Source organism: Lagenorhynchus albirostris, chromosome 10 (assembly GCF_949774975.1).
Source record: "Lagenorhynchus albirostris chromosome 10, mLagAlb1.1, whole genome shotgun sequence".
Taxonomy (NCBI): Eukaryota; Metazoa; Chordata; class Mammalia; order Artiodactyla; family Delphinidae; genus Lagenorhynchus; species Lagenorhynchus albirostris.
Genome location: NC_083104.1, coordinates 1,540,437 through 1,554,873, shown reverse-complemented (window position 1 = coordinate 1,554,873; position 14,437 = coordinate 1,540,437). Strand labels below are relative to the sequence as shown.

The 14,437-nt window shown below is 54.5% G+C and overlaps 1 protein-coding gene across 3 annotated transcripts in view; it reads left to right on the top strand.

The window, feature by feature from the left end:
* Window positions 1–9,184, top strand: part of RUVBL1 (RuvB like AAA ATPase 1) — a 35,441-nt gene extending 26,257 nt beyond the window's left edge. For 2 of the 3 annotated variants that reach the window (XM_060161000.1, XM_060161001.1), the window contains exons 9-11: window positions 4,095–4,197; window positions 7,785–7,876; window positions 8,792–9,184. In XM_060161000.1, coding sequence (XP_060016983.1) covers window positions 4,095–4,197; window positions 7,785–7,876; window positions 8,792–8,951 — 355 coding nt within the window. In that variant the 3' untranslated portion in view covers window positions 8,952–9,184. Of the gene's footprint in view, window positions 1–4,094; window positions 4,198–7,767; window positions 7,877–8,791 lie in introns of all 3 variants that reach the window. The other variant, XM_060161002.1, reaches the window with a different exon arrangement.
* Window positions 9,185–14,437: the final 5,253 nt, after the last annotated feature.

Here is a 14,437-nt window from a genome sequence, read left to right as displayed (position 1 = left end):
GGCACCTCCCCCCACCCAACCCCCTTAGGTCCACCTTCAAGAAGGGATCCCAGAGGACTCGCCCTTTTTTCAGCTCTCGAGCCTAAGCACCAGTGTGCCCAGTAGTTGGCTCACTGGTTTTCTGCACTCCCTTGAGTCTTGGGGCCTGGTCTCAGCAGTGCTAGGGCATGAGGGGGTGGTACAGAGCCCTCTTTAAGCCTGCAGCACAGTAGTGAGGGCAGCAGAGCCCCGGAGACCACATGCTTCTGGTAGCAGGGGGGTGCAGGAATCTGGAAAGAGACCCCAAGGCCCTTGAGGGTCTCAGCACAGAGCTGGAGCCAAAGCTAGTGGGGAGCCTGGACTGCTGGTTCACCTAGACCTGCCTCGGAGGAGCTTTGTCTCTGCTGAGCTTATACAGAAGCCATGCTGCGGGCTGTGGGGCAGGCCCCCTGCTCAGGTGATCACTCTCGCTCAGAAAGAGGATTTGTGTGCACGATGCAAGTGCCTGTGGCGGCAGCATCTTGCATCCCCTCTTTGAATCCCTGTGATGATGTCTTGACAAGACCACCGCCTGTCATCATCACAGGTGTCTTCTGCAATCTTAAAGGGCCGACAGCTTGTACCAGGTTCAGCCAGCTGGAGCCTGGCTACCTGGGCAACATCTGGAAACTGGACACGTGGCCTGGTGAGCGTGGTGTCCCTGCCGCACAGGCCCTGTCAGCTTCCTGGGCTTTGCTTTGGTCAGGCCTGCCTGGCTTCAGTCTGACAGCTGGCGGAAGGGCTCAGCCTGGGCGTATGGCGCCCCCTACCGAGGGAGCTCTGCTGATAGACGCCCTTCCCTCTCAGGCCCCGCAGAGCCAGGCAGCTTAGGGCAGGACCAAGATCTCTTAGGATCAGAGTCCTTCTCTTAGTCTCGTCCCATCTAGGGGAAAAAAAAGTGCATAGAAAGGTGGCTCTGATCTCAGCTTGCCCAGTGGGGCCTGGGAAACTTGACCCCATCCCCGTCCAGAGGGATGTGAGTTCCAGAAACTATTTTTCACTAATATGTTGTCTGAAAGGAACTGTGTACCTAAGGTTCATAGCTTGGACAAATTTCCAGTCTTTGGTCTTTAATTCCTGAAAAATGCTTAGCAGTCTTTAAGCAGAGTTTTTTTGTTTAAATTTTTACTTTTATGGACTCAAAACTATAAGAAAAAAATTTAACATTTTCTTATAAATTCTGTTCGTGTTTTTTCCTCTAATCTTTTCTTCTTTAGACTTCTTATATTTATTATGTCTGAATTGAAGTTAATTTATCGTGAGTGTTAGAGAGTTGGGGATATTTTAAGACAGCAAGTTGAGGTCTTTTAAACATTTCCCAAGAGAATTCCTAAATAGGACCTAAAACAAGGAGAGACATACGGCTTAAATAGAAGTAAATAACTAAAAATTAAATGTAGTTTTTCAAGGTTATTTTGTTTAATATGAAGATTACAGATATACCAAATATACTAAAATTTGAATCATGATAGAATTTCATCTTTAATAATTCTTTTTTTTTTTGCGGTACGTGGGCCTCTCACTGTTGTGGCCTCTCCCGTTGAGGAGCACAGGCTCCGGACGCACAGGCTCAGCGGCCATGGCTCACGGGCCCAGCCGCTCCGCGGCATGTGGGATCCACCCGGAATGGGGCACAAACCCGTGTCCCCTGCATCGGCAGGCGGAGTCTCAACCACTGCACCACCAGGGAAGCCCCCATCTTAATAATTCTTCGTTATTAGTTTTAGAAATATTTGTTGATGGAAAAGATTTGTTTTCTCTAATGGTATCTTAATATTTTATATTTGCTACTATTTTTCTTTTTGTTTGGAAAGGTCTTACTTATTTTTAAATATTAGATTTAACAATTATTGATGAAGCATTTTATTCTTTTTTTGAATTTTTTCATTGTGGTGAAATGTATATAACATAGAGTTTGCCATTTTAATTATTTTTATGTGTATGGTTCAGTGACACTAATTACCTTCACAATGTTGTACAGCCATCACCACCATCCATCTCCAGAACTTTTCCTTCACCTCAAACAGAAACTCTGTCCCCATTAACCAGTGAGTTCCATATCCCTTCCCCCAGCCCCTGGTAATCTCAGATGTACTCTGCTTCTGTGAATTTGCCTTTTCTGTGTATTTCCTATGGGTGGAATCATACAGTATTTGCCCCTCTGTGACTGACTTCTTTCACTTAGCGTAACATTTTCAAGGTTCATCCTGTTGTAGCATGTGTCAGGACATTTTATTCTTGCAGCAATAAATATACGCTTACAGTTCAACTGACCGGATAGAGTTTCAACACATAGATTTTCTTTTACTGGAGTTATTATTTCTAGAATGTTTACTTATTTTTGAAACTTACTGAAGGTTAGCTGCAAATGACCTGCCCTCGTTCTTTGACCGTAGACTGCAGGCTGGTCTTGCTGGGGAGGCCAGCCTCGGTGCTGATGGGCTCCTGAAGGCGGAGGCAGGCCCGGCTCAGCTCACGGAGCTTGTAGGCCCGGTGCCGCCAGGCTGGCCCAGCCCTCATCGCATCAGGAGCTGCCACCCTGCGGCCCGGTGGGTTGGCGGGGTTCTTCTCCCGGGCCGCTCTCCTCTGGTCTGGCTAAGGATTCAAGAGAACGACAGGCAAAGGACGTGACGGGACAGTTCCCAGAACGAAATGAAGTAACAGGGAAAGCATTCAAATGATTCATTAGTAATCAAGGAAATGCAAATTCAGACGATGTGTTATACTCTTCGTTTTTCTACACCTTTAAGCAGCAAACTTTTTTTTTTAATAATTTTTTTTTATTTATTTGTTTTTATTTTGGCTGCATTGGGTGTTCGTTGCTGCGTGCGGGCTTTTCTCTTTTTGTGGAGAGCGGGGTTTACTCTTCATTGCAGTGCGTGGGCTTCTCATTGCAGTGGCTTCTCTTATTGCGGAGCATGGGCTCTAGGCACGTGGGCTTCAGTAGTTGTGGCACGCAGGCTCGGTAATTGTGTCTCTCAGGCTCTAGAGTGCAAGCTCAGTAGTTGTGGCGCACGGGCTTAGTTGCTGTATGGCATGTGGGATCTTCCCTGAGCCTGTGTCCCCTGCATTGTCAGGCAGATTCTTAACCACTGTGCCACCAGGGAAGCCCACAAACTTTTTTTTTTTTTTTTTTTTTTGCTGCGTTAGGTCTTTGTTGCTGCGCGCAGGCTTTCTCTAGTTGCGGTGAGCGGGGGCTACTCTTCCTTGCGGTGCTTAGGCTTCTCATTGCAGTGGCTTCTCTTGTTGCAGAGCATGGGCTCAAGGTGCGCGGCTTCAGTAGTTGCAGCATGCGGGCTCGGTAGTTGTGGCTTGAGGGCTCTAGAGCGCAGGCTCAGTAGTTGTGGCGCACAGGCCCAGTTGCTCCGCGGCATGTGGGATCTTCCCAGACCAGGGATTGAACCTGTGTCCCCTGCATTGGCAGGCGGATTCTTAACCACTGCACCACCAGGAAGTCACAGCAAACTATTTAAGAATTAGAATACTCAGTACTGGCTACAGTGCAATGGGATCAGATCTCTCATGTAGCTGCGTAAATTAGGATATTCGTTCGTTCATTCACTCGTTTGATTAAGGAGATACTCACAGTAGTGTCATGCTCTGTGAGAGTTGCTGAGGAAATGTTCATGGCTGTATGCATACAATTATTTATCAAAACACCATGAATAATAATAGCAACAACTGGAAACTACCTAAATGCCCAACGGTTTGAATTAAGTAAAATACTTGATGGTCTGTTAAGACTGAAGCAACATGGACAAAAGCAAAAAAGAAAAAATCTACATACATAGTGTAACTTACGAAAATTTGGCAAATACCTATATGAATATTTTTAATGTGATTTTAGGTGGCTTTTTTTCTCCTCCCCAAATTTCCTGTGGTGTTGATACTTGCTAAAATAATGACGTTGTTTCTGACACCACCTGAGTTAGTAGTCTGTGTCCTCTGCGGTCCTGCCTCTGACTCTCAGGGCGAGAACTAGCTGCTTTGTCATCGTGAGGGCCTCAGCCTTGTTTCCAGTGTCCAGTTTCTGGTCTCAGAGGGGCCTGAGCGATGTGGCACTTCTGGCCTTTCAGGGGCACGGAGGACATCGCCTCTCCCCACGGCATCCCTCTTGACCTTCTGGACCGAGTGATGATCATCCGGGCCACGCTGTACACCCCGCAGGAGATGAAGCAGGTGAGCGCCGCCCCCTCTTCCCTCGTTCGCTCCCCGTGTCCCCGATGCCCAGCGGGAAGGCCCCCCACCTGAACGGTGTGTGAGCCAACTGCACGTGGCCTGAAGTGGCACAAAACCTCAGCTGCCTGTGGCCTTGGCTGTTCTCTCTTCTACTCCATCCCTTCCTCTAAACTTAGGAAAGGGACAGTGAGAAAATCGCCTTGGTGACAGCCATTAGGGAGGCCACCAGCTCTAGGAAAGAGGCTGCAGAACATCATGTAGTGAGAGGCTCTAGCCTGGGCGCTGGCCCGCCAGGACCCACACAGGCACCTCTGGCAGGCGCAGAACCCAAGTCCTAGCGGAGGCTCTGCCCGGGCTGCTGCCGAGGCTGTGGAGATGGTAGTGAAACAGCATCACAAGTGTAGAGGGCGTGTGGAATGGAGGACACCAACCTAAGCTCACAGGAAGAGGCATGACGGTGCACAGGGGAGCATTTAGCTCAGCGCCCCACGTAGCGTATGCTCAGCCCTGCATGAACTGAGTCTGGCTGAGGCTTGGGAGCGGGGGCTGGCGGGATGCATGGGATTGGCCTCGTCGACCCCATGTGTGCCCCACAGTGCCTCGGCACCCTTGGAAGCCCCAGTCCCCTTTCTGATGCTTCCAGGCAGTCGTTTCCCCCCTTTGACGGCTGAGTCACTGAGTGGCGAGTCCAGGACGCAAAGCCAGGCTGTGCCCTGCAGAGCCCAGCCATCTGCTCTGCCCACCCTTGCCCCAGACGGTCTTGCTGAGGCATAGGTCTCTCACTGTGGGGTCAGCATGTGGCCGCAGCTGGGGCCGTGGAGTGGCCCAGGGCTGCACTGACATCTCGGTGAGCTCTGCCGGACCCTCTCCTCGCCAGAGCACAGGCAGTCTTTGTTAGACATTGTGCTGGGCCATTTGATCCCCCGTCACCTCGAGGTAGGGAGAACTGTTTTCACTGGCATTCTTAAAGAGGAGGACACTGAGACTTAGGCTGGTTAACCTGCCCAAGCTCATACAGCTCGTCAGTGGCTAGGCGGTGGCAGGACGTATAACTGGAATCCAGGCTGTCTGATCCTGAAGCCTGTGTTTTTGATCGCTTTGCCGTCAGCCTCCTCCCCGCTAGAGGTGTCTCATCTGGGAGTGGAGCCCCTGTGGTAGCTGGTCAGCTAGCCTCTCCTTTGGGAGCTCAGAGGGCCGCTCCTGGACATGCGCCAGCAGCTCCCTGCCTGCCTGCGGCCCGTCTGGCCTGGCCCCTGCTGGCATGTCTTGTTGACCAGCACGAAGAGCGCTGGTGGTGTGTGGAGCCAGAGATCTCCCTGCATAAGCAGCACAGACAGGACACCCATGCGGTTCTAGTTCACGGAAGCAGCTGGGTGTGTCAGTTAGGAGATGGCGTTCGTGGCTGGGGCCTTGTCACCAGGTGATGGTCTCTTGCTCTTGGATGAACGCTAGGTTGAAGCCAGGGCTTTCACTGCTGAGGAGCAGAAGCCAAAGCAGGGGAGAAACTGCCCCCTTCCCTACCCGGACTGTTGGACCGGAGCCCCAGCCTGTACCCCGCAGTGCTTCGCGGCCTCTGTTCACCAGGAGACGAGCTCCCTCGGCTCAAGGCTGTCGTGCAGACCGAGGGAGACAGTGACGGCCACTCGGGGGGGTGCGGCCATCACGGCTGCTGTTCACAAACCCAGAGCACGCGGTCCTAGCTCCCTGGCACGTGCGCTGTGCCCCAGAGTCTGGAGGCTCGGCCAGGGGGTCTCTTCTCGGGCTTTCCCTGGAGTTAGCAGAGGATAGACCAGCTGCCAGATGAGCACGGCTTTGTTCGTGCTGTTCAGGGGACAACATCAGCATTTTTACTGGAGCCCGGGGTGAGTTTTTTAAAAAGCAAAGTAAATGTAACTTGTGTACTCTGCCGTCAGTGCCGACACCCTCATAAACTATCCCTGTAGGTTATTAAATGATTAAAGATCTAATTTATGAACTGTCCGTTTCCGAGCGGTCTGAAACAGGAGCTCCTGGGATTGCTCTGACCTGCTCTAGAGAGAATGAGAGCAGAGCACCCCTGACAGCCCTCCAGTGTCACCGTGGCTCGCCGAAGGCCAGATGCTCCGGGCTGGTGCTCTTCCCCAGACCAGGTTCCAGAACCCAATGTTTGCGTCTCCTAGAGTTTCCAAAGGCCCCCAGGGGACTCCTTGGTCATCCCAGCTGTGGGTGAGAAGCTCTTTCTATTTGGGAGCACAGAGCTGCCCCGCTGTGACGGTCATGGCTGGAGGGGAGTCCTGTGGCTGGAGCCTTCTGCTCTCTCCTTTCCCTGCCGTCCTTGTGCCCGTCCAGTAACATCTTTGCTCAGCTGCATTTCACTTTGGACCCCAGACAGTGGACGCCTCACGCACGTACTAAGATTCTTTTGACAGAGGTCACACCTGGCAGCCCCCTGGCTGAACAGATGTGGCCAGTGCAGTGTTTATGAAATGTTTAAATAAGTTGACAACATTCAGCAGTCAGGACATTTCATACAAAAATCTGAGTTCCGAGTCTCTCTTGATGAAATGAGAGCCTTTCCTGCCAGCACCTGGGCCTCAGCCCTGGCGGCGCTGGTTGCAGCAGCGGGGCTACCTTGCCTGGTACGTGCCGGCCCGTCCACCTCGGCCCCCCGTCCGCTCACTGCTGACATCTGCGGGACCTGGTTCCTACCGAGCCGGGCCTTTCTCATTGACAGCGGCTGCCACGCTGGGTCCCCTTAACCAGGGTCACCAGACGCTAACCTCCGTACCCCTGCAGCTCCTGCCCTCGGGGTCTCTGCCTGAGAGCCGAACGCCCATTTGAAGTGTCCACCTCCTAAACCTCTGGTCCCTCTCCCCTTGTGAGGCTTGGCTGGGGGCCCAGTCTTTCCCACTTCCACGTCTGTATCCCGGGTGTGTTTATGGCTTTAATTTAAACAGGGGCTTCTTGATAACTTGTTTACGAAGCTGCCAAAGTGAAAAATTCCTGTATTATATGAGGCTCGAAGTCCTCGAGTTATCTCAGCTCCACAACACACAGCATCATTATCCCGCTGCCCCTTATCACTCAGTGCTGGTGCGCCTGCAGGATCCTGGTGCCACTTGTGTTACCGTGTCCCCACGCCAGCCTGCTTCCCCTCCAACTTCACCAGGATCTCAAACTGCACAAGCGTCAGCCTCTTCTTTCTTGACAGATGAGATATCTCCCAGTGATGTTATGAGAGCTGGTAAATGCTTAAAAGTAACTTTTAAAATTTATTTAAGCATCGCATTTGTCAAGCAAATAAGAAGTGTCTCTTCTTGCCTGAGTGCTTAGAGGTGGCGGTGCCCCTGCTGGGGAGGTTAGCTGCCGCTGAGGGAGCCAGGGCAGGCAGGGTGGGCGCAGGGGCAGCACCGCCCTGGTGCACACCTCGGGGTACCAGCTGCCTTCCAGTCGGCATGGGGCTGTGCCCCCGACTTGTGCGAGGACAGCAGCACCCGCGGGGTCGGCTCTGCCCCACCGGCCCCGCTTGGGGCGTCTGTGCTATTAGGAGGTGGGATGGGAACACTTGAGGTCGGTCACTGTTGATCACAGTGTTTCTCCTCCAAAAGATCATTAAAATCCGAGCCCAGACAGAGGGAATCAACATCAGTGAGGAGGCGCTGAACCACCTGGGGGAGATCGGTACCAAGACCACTCTGAGGTGAGCTGGCCGTGCCCGGACCCCGCCAGTGCCTTCCCAGGGCGCGGGACCATGCCTGCTCTTCCGGGGTGGTGGGTCTCATCCTGCGGCAGGTGCAGCACAGCTAGACAGTGGTGTTGAGAAAGCTGAGCGACAGGTTAAGTCCCCCCCGTCCTGTAGCAGACGGTCCTGCTGGTGGAGAGCGTGCTCTGCCTGGCGGCCCCCTGCGTGGAGGACATGGACGGAACCGGAGACTGGGTTCAGGGCAGGCAGCCCCTCCACTCTGGCCCTGTGCTGCAGCGTCTGCTGGGCAGGGAGGAGCACAGGCAGAGGTGGCTCTCCTGACTGCCCACCAGCGGCCGGAAGCCAGTTGCTTGGAGGGTGACCCTTCTCAGTGTCCTGACTGCTTATGAGTCATGACTTCACAGTGTTTGGCCTGGCCGTTTCCCTTTGAGTCAGTTCCTCGCTCCTAAGGTTGAAGCAGAATGCAGGCTGTTTTGTTTGGGTGGAGTGGTGCTTTCAGAAACTCCTGGACTTTTTGCCTTTGGTTGGGGCCTTTGCTTTCATGGGGCTGTGTGTTCATTTCTCCGCCATGGTCCCTGTTCCGATCTGGACCCTGGCGTTGCCTGCTTGCCGCTGTAGACATCCAGGTTTGTGGTCCCTTCCCAGCAGCGGTGGAGGGCCTCCTGCTGGAGGGGAGGACCTCTAGGCAGTGACAGGTTCCGGGAGCAGGGCTTATACGTCATGCCGGTGGCTTCTGGCCCCTCCCTGGTGAGGCCGTGACTCCAGGTCTCTGAAAAGGGCAACTCTCCCCTTGTCTGCTGTCTGCAGCAGCTGGCACAAGCTTCTGCAGCTCCCTCAGTGCACCTGCTGACTTGGGGAGGGGCTCCCATCCGTGGCCCTGCTTCACACCTGCCTTGGCCCCGGCCGCTCTAGGTACGCGGTGCAGCTGCTGACCCCGGCCAACCTGCTGGCCAAGATCAACGGGAAGGACGGCATTGAGAAGGAGCACGTCGAGGAGATCAGTGAGCTCTTCTATGACGCCAAGTCCTCAGCCAAAATCCTGGCTGACCAGCAGGACAAGTACATGAAGTGAGACGGCCGAGGTCTTCTGCGCGGAGACTCCGGGTAGGCCCGCTCCCGCTCTGGCCTGTGGGTAGGCGGCTTGCCCCCGGGCTGGGCTTTCCCCACTCGGGCGGGTGGCAGCGCTGTCAGTTAGTGTGGAAGAGTTTCTTTTTAAGTTATCGTGACTCATCCCGTGGTTGCTTTGAAGAAACCCTGCCTTATCTGGTGTGTTTTCTAATAAACCCTGATAGGTTATTTTGATGATACCTGTCTGACTTTTCTTTTAATTTTTTAAGCAGTAAACTTTGTGTTTTAGAGCAGCTGGAGATGTACAGAATTGCTGTGAAGATGGTGCAGGGGTCCCTTGCTGTCAACATCTTACAGCCACGTGGCACGTTTGTCGTGTGCGATGAGCCCGCAGCACGTGTCCTTGTGCTTTGTGCATGCTTTCTCAGTGATCCGCTGTCCTCTCTGTCCCAGGGTCCGTCCAGGGCCCGCGTCACATTCAGTCGTCATGTCTCTTGTGGTTTCCTGGCTGTGACAGTTGCTCAGACGTTCCTTGTCTTTGATGACCTTGACGGTTTTGAGGAGTGCTGGTCAGGTACTCTGTCCAGTATCCCTCAGTGGGGCTTGTTTGATGTTTTTCTCATAATTAAACTGGGATTGAGGGTCACTGGGAGGAAGAGCACAGGGAAAGGGACATTTCCATCACGTCCTGTCAAAGGTGCGGCCGCCGGTAGGCTCACGGCTGCTGTGTTGACCTTGATCACCCGGCTGAGGATGTGCTGTTGGGTTTCTCCATCTCCCTTTCCTCACTGTCCTTCTGGGAAGGCGTCTCTAAGCACAGCCCTCACAGAGGGGAGGGGAGCTTGCTCCACCTCCGGGAGGGCTGAGGTCACCTGTTCTCCCCATTTGCTCATTTATTCAGTCATTTCTATCAGGATGGACTCACGGAAATTTATTATATATTTGGGTTATAACCCAATATGCCTTTATTTTGTTGCTTAAATTGTTCCAGCTTTGACCGTTGGGACCCCTGTCAGTTGGCTCCTGTGTCCCTCTGCTGGGCCCCCCTCACTGCGACTGGGAGGGAGGGGCAGTGGAGCGCCTGGCAGACGCCACAGTGTGCTGTGTGCCAGGCCCGGTCCTTGTCTCCAGCGCAGTGCTGCTCATTTGAGGCAGGGCTCAGCCCAGCAGCAGTGCCACACGGGCAGGGTCTTCGTGCTGTTACTGTGTGTGGGAGAGGGGACCAAACAAAGATGGTCATCTTGATCTAATCACCACCTTAATGCAAGTCGGCCAGCACCGCTGTTCCCCATGTAGTGACAATCACCTGAGCGTGTGCAGGAGGCCGGGCAGGAGGGCTGAGGCCTGGGGATCCATCCAGCCCTTGGAGGGCCGCCAGGCCCTGAGAAGGCCCCAAGCAAATTCATGCTGCCAAAATGGATCTTCTGTGGCCCCGCCCCTGAGGGAGATCCCAGTGTGGGGGTCTTGGGGGTGTGTGTGAGGCAACCAGGCACAGGGAGGGGTGGTGGGACGCTTCCTGAGGCCAGGGCTGTGCGCTCAGGCCTGACGTGGCTACCCGTCTCCTCCAAGGCTGCACCTGTGTCTCTGGTCTCCCAACTTAAGCCACATTGGAACAAAGGAAGAGTGATGCCTAAGATGCAGCGAGAGCCCGTTGTGTACTAGGGCCTGTGTGATACTGTGCATTTCCTTCCGCATTCTCTCAGGAGCCCCACGGGATGGGTACTGGTTAAGTCACTTGCCCAGCTAGTAAGGATGAATCAGCCGGTTGGTGTCTGTGCTCCTAACCCCTGTGGCTAACCTGCCTTCCTCAGTGTGCCAAGTTGTTGGAGGGGCCTTCGAGCCCTGACCTCTGTGCCAGGCAGGTGAGGCAGGCAGGGCTGGTGTGAGGAAAGTCATACCCTAGAGGACAGAACCAGGCTCTGCCCTGGCTGGACCTCCTCCTCCAGCCCAGCTTGGGCGGAGATCTTCCCAGCTGCACAGGGGCCGTGCCCTCCAGAGCAGTCCTGGGGAGGACGGCCATGTGTGGTCATGGCCCCCTGTCCTGCTCCTCAGGTCTCCTGGCCTTGGTGGTGCCCAGAGGGATGGCCTCCTCGTTCGTCTGTGCTCCACAGTGAGGGAGATGGTTCTGGACAGGTAGGAAGGTTGGGTTATTTTAATCCCTCCTATTTTTTCCAGCAAAGCCTGTGATTATTACATTAATCTTCCAGGCGAAGTTTTTACGACCGATCCCTCGCCGACTATGAGAAGTTTCTCCATCCATTACCAAGGCGGAAACAGACCCTGGTGGGGAGGAAAATATTTGTTATATCTTATCAGGCTGACACACAAGCTACCAACAATTACAGCAGCCCCATTTTTTGCACTATTTCAGCTCTGTCGTGAAGAATTGTAATATTAACGTGAGGCGGGGTGGGAGCTGGTTGTAGGAAGTGGCTGTTTTTCCAGGCTCTGGGCCTGGGCTCTCTTGGGTGCCTCCCAGCAAGCCAGTTGGGTGGCTGAGGAGGAGTGTTTGCATGAACCCCAGCTCCCTGTTCCTGTGCTAATGGCCAGGAATGCGAGCGGGCCGGAGGGGCTCTTGAAAGATGGGTCCCTGGCCCTCGCTGGGGAGCCACCTTGGCTTCCCTTTCATTTTCTCAGCCCCGGTGTCTTTTCACCACCACACCTCTTAGGTTACACCCCCTAGATTGGTTCTTAGAATATTTTGGTTTTTAGGATTAAACAGATGATGGTGACTTACTGGTTATTTTTCTAATAAAATGGAGCCGCACAGTGGTGGGGGGCACTCCCTGTTGGCCTCCATGTCTCAGACCCCAGCGGGCCTCTGCCAGGAAAGCCGCAGATGCTGGGCACCCAACCCCGCATCTGGACCAGCCTGAGCAGCCCCTGCCCTGGAGGGATTCCAGGCAGAGGCGGCAGGTGGGAGAGGGGAGCAAAGGGGTCCAGGGGGCATGGCAGGCAGGGGCGCGGTTTGGATTGTTTGGCCCTTGATCCCTCTGGTCCTAGAGCTTTGGTTTCCTCCTCTGTAAGATGGGGGCAGTCATATCGCGTAGATCTGTGTGCGGACTTGGTGGGGTGACATGTGGCTGCATCAGGCACTCGAGATACTATGATTCAGAGAAGAGTTCCCGATCCCTGTCCCTCTTGAAAGAAGCGAAGGTCACACTTTATCCAACAGGAGCCGGAAGCCGTTAGGCTCTGCCCTTCCCAATCCCAGAGAGCAGGCCCTGGCAAGGCCTGGAGGTCCCCTGTGGCTGGACGCTTCTGTTAAGCCCAGCAGGATAAGCCCCAGCTCAGGGCCCAGAGGCTCTGGAGCAGAGGGGAGAGAACGGGCAGAGGCGTGGCCTTTTGCCTCCGCGTCCACCACGTCCACGAATGATGTGCTGGGCCTCCCTGGGCCCCTGGCCCCCCATCCCCAGTGAGGCCCAGGCAGGGCTGGGCAACCAGGGGGGAGGAGTGGCTGCCCGCGTTGTCCCAGCCCAGCCCTCCTTTTGGTGTCTGGGAACAGGCCCACTGAGAGGTAGAACAGGGTCCACCCATCCAGTCATCATCTTGCCTCCTCCATTTATTGGGGATAGCAGGCCCCAGGGACAGGGTGCAGGGTGCCGGGGCGCGGGGAGGGCGGCCGCCGGGCTGGCTGTCGCCGGCTGGTCCTGTCGCCCTGGCCGTCACTCGCGGCAGGCGCAGTGATTAATGGCCGGGCCGCGCTGCCCGGGCCGCCGTCAGCGCGCGTCTGCGGCGATGGATTCGCTGTCAGGCTCCCGGCCCGCGCTGACCCCGGCCCGGCCGGCGCGATCAATGGGCGGCGCGCACTGCGGCTGGGCCGACGCGATAAGATGCGCCGATGGGCGCCCGCCGGCTGCCCGCTCGACACAGCCGTCGCCTAGTGATTAATGGGGATGCTGCGGTGCGGGGGGCGCGCGCACGCGCGCGCGGGACCGCCGGTCCCAGGACACGCATGCGCGGCCCCGCACGAGGGTTGGGCAGGGGGACAGCTGTGAGACCTCCACCCGCGGGCCGCCAGCCTCGCCCACGGCCCGGCGTCTCTGAAAACCCCGGGTCTGGCCCGGTCGTCCGCACGCTCCCCCCCGGCCCCGTGCGAGAGGGCGTACAGGCTCCGGACAGCTGCCGGCAGGCTGCAGGGAAGCAGTGTGAGCCGGTGCTTCGGGGGCGGACTGGAGGGCTTCCCCGAGGAGGTGACAGGGGCGAGCAGCAGCTGGGGTCGCGCCAGGCCCTCCTCCCCCTTTCCGGGGTCTCCGCAGCCTCACCGCCGCGCGCCGCCCGCCCCGCCCCTCCTCAAGGGGGCGTGGGCAAGCCTGGCCAGGCCAGGGCCGGGCAGGGAGGGAGTGTGTGACCGAACGCACACGTGGGAAGAGAGCAGTCAGGGAAAGCTTACTGAGCTGGGCTTTTAATTAAAAAAAAATAAATAAATATATATACATATATATATATATATATATGAACATGGATCAAAATGTAAAAAGTGCAAAGCGGTGTAGGTGAACAATCTCCTTCGCCCCCTGCCGTCAGCCACCCTATGCTTCCCAGCATTTATTAGGAGAAATTTCAAAGATAAGGAAAGTTGCAGGGCTCTGGAGCAGAGAGGAGAGAATGGGCAGAGGCCCGGGCTTTACTACGTATCCACGACTTAGCAATACGCTGAGTGAAACAAATCAGACACAGAAAGCCAGCTACCTGTGATCCCACTTATATGTGGAATCTAAAAAGCAAAACAAAAAAACCAAGCTCGCAGATACAGGGACAGGTCGGTAGTTGCCAGAGGCGGGAGGGAGGGGCTGGGTGAAATGGGTGAAGGGGTCAAATGGGTGAAGGTACAAACTTGCAGTTATAAAATAAATAAGTCCTGGGGATGTAATGTAGAGCATGGTTATGATAGTGAATAACACTGTATTGCATATTTGAAAGTTGCTGAGAGAGGTCTTAAAAAGTTTTCACCGCAAGGGGAAACAAATGTGTAACTAACTGTGCGTGGTGTTGGATGTTAGTTAACTAGACTTACTGTGGTGATCATTTTGCAGTATATACAGATGTTGAATCATGTTGTACACCTGAAACTAATATAATGTATGTCAATTATATCTCAATTTTCAAAAGGAAAAAGCAGTTGCAGGAACCTGTGAATACCCGTATCCCTGTCACCTGGGTGCTCTCCGTCTTCCCTCCATCCTTCAGTCCATTTTTATCCTGTCTTAAGCATTTCACAGTCAGTTGCAGACATCAGGCCACATCATGCATATATGTACTTTTAATACTTCGGCATTATGTACAGTTACCTAGAGTTGGATATTTGTTTGTTTTTTAAAAGGTTAAATGTGTACACAGTGAACTGCACTAACCCTAAGTGGACAGTTCCATGAGTTTTGACAAATGAAACCCAGGTCGTGTCAAGCATGTTCCTGTCACCCCAGAAAGCTCCCTTAGGCCTCTGCCCAGTCAATCTCCAACACGCTAACCAGAGGCATCACTGTTCTG